Source organism: Hipposideros armiger, unplaced genomic scaffold, assembly GCF_001890085.2.
Source record: "Hipposideros armiger isolate ML-2016 unplaced genomic scaffold, ASM189008v1 scaffold_1867, whole genome shotgun sequence".
Classification (NCBI taxonomy): Eukaryota; Metazoa; Chordata; class Mammalia; order Chiroptera; family Hipposideridae; genus Hipposideros; species Hipposideros armiger.
Genome location: NW_017733217.1, coordinates 35222 through 37205, shown reverse-complemented (window position 1 = coordinate 37205; position 1984 = coordinate 35222). Strand labels below are relative to the sequence as shown.

Genomic DNA, 1984 nt, shown 5'->3' with positions numbered 1-1984 from the left:
TGGCGGGGCAGGTTGCACGGCTGCTCCTCTCTGTCTTGCGGAAGCAAGTGGTCACTGGACGCGACCAGAGGCAGCAGATGCAGCAGCTGAAGCGGGCTCAGGAGTCGTTGGAACAACTGGTCCATGCCATGGAAAACGCATTGGAAGTCCAGGTAGGCTCTCCGTTTTCCTCCCGCCCTGCTTCAGGACCCCAGAGCCCAATGCAAGTCGTGCTCCAGGCCCGCCCGGTAATCAGGTGACGGATAGAACACGACCAGCCCACTGCCCCAGGAGGAGGCCCTGCCAGGGTGCCAGAGGTCAAGCAGGACACCACGTATATGGCATATACGTCCGCTGAGCTCAAGGAGTTAGCTAAGCAGGTTCAACAACAAGTCGGAGAGACCATACCAATTTGGCTGCTGCAACTGTGGGATGATGGAGTGGAGAGCACAGAGCTGCCCCCGATGAGATGGCCCAACTCGCCTCCATCACAGTGATTCCCTCCCTCTGCCAGAGCCTGCAGAATGTCCAACGCTTGGTGGGAAATGACCAGGGTAATCACTCCCTGATCAACTGGCTAATGTCGGCAGCCCGTGTGGTCTGGACAGACCCAGGGGAGCTGCCGGAGGTGGTCAGCAAATGGTCCACGTACACGGAGCTGGGCAAATCGTCAGGGAGATGGGCATGCGCCAGATGATCTTTCGGGAGCGCTATAATAGCCCTGATGAGGCAGTGCTCACCACACGGATGAAGGACCTGATCCTTACATCCAGCCCGGCAGGCTCCTTTGGCCCATTGGCTGCCATTCTGACCCCCTTTGTGGAACGCTGCATTCATGAGGTCACAACGGCTATGGCTGGGCTGGGTGACGTGGAGATCCGGCGGAAGGACAAAGTGAGAGAGTAGTTAGTCCTGTCAAAACCACTCCCAGGGCTTGCCCATGGGGCCAAAGGCGGAGCCCCCGCCCAGTGGCAGCAGGTTCTGTCAAAGTAACCTGGATGCAAATGTGGCTGGTCTGTTGGCAGGCGTGTCACAGACAAAGATCGAACAGCAGCCCAGTGACGTGCTGCTGGCCCTCTGGACCCAGTTGAGCCCAGAACAGAAGTTCACCAAGCTGTCAAAGGTCGCTGCTCGTGAAGTGAGGCTGCAGGATATCTATGACTAGGGATCGGGGCAGAGGGACCCGGTTGGCGGAGGAACCAGGAGACGGGAGGCCTCATGTGGAACTGACCATTCATTGGTCCCTGGCAGTGGGCAGCGTGTGTTGGCCCTGGTGGACACGCGTGCCAACAGCACCGTTCTGGACGGCAATCCCAACTGGTTTGGAGGCCCCCTAGCATACATAGAGGGCTATGGAGGCCGTCATATACGGGTGCAGCAGGCAGCTGTGGTTCTGGGCATTAGACGCCTTGGCCTATGGGCCTACGTGGTGACTTCTCCCCGGTAGCGGAGTACATGCTAGGGGTGGATGTGTTGCAGGGCCTTGCAGTGCAGACCACACCGGGCGAATTCCGCTTACGAATGCGAGTTGTGTGAACAGTGAAGCGAGGGCACCCGCACCACAAGCCCGTCGTCCTGCCAAGTCCTGCCAGGACAGTTCGTGTACGCCCAGTACCGCCTCCCAGGAGGACATGAGGAGATCAGCCTGACGATCCTGAAGCTGGAGGAGGCGGGCATTATACACCCCATTCACAGCTCATTCAATTCCCCTGTGTGGCCGGTCCGCAAGCCGTTGGCACTTGGCACATGGCTGTGGAGTACCGGGAAGTGAACAGGGTGACGCCGCCCCTGCATACTGCCATCCTCTCCGTAATGGACCTCATGGACCTCCTGTCCTTGACGCTGGGGAGGTACCATTACGTCACAGACTTGGCAAACGCCTTTTTCTCCATCGACATTGTACCAGATTCAGGAGCAGTTTGCCTTCACTTGGGAAAGATGATAATGGACATTTGTGGTCCTGCCGCAGGGGTGCCTGCACAGCCCGACAATCCGCCATGGACTG

The 1984-nt window shown here is 58.5% G+C and overlaps 1 protein-coding gene across 1 annotated transcript in view; it reads left to right on the top strand.

Moving 5' to 3' along the window:
- LOC109378318 (olfactory receptor 8K3-like) overlaps window positions 1-885 on the top strand; it is a 3971-nt gene extending 3086 nt beyond the window's left edge. Inside the window, 2 exon segments of the mRNA XM_019634746.1 lie at window positions 12-235; window positions 570-885. Of these exon segments, the coding sequence (XP_019490291.1) occupies window positions 12-235; window positions 570-885 (540 nt within the window).
- The last annotated feature ends 1099 nt before the right edge of the window (window positions 886-1984 follow it).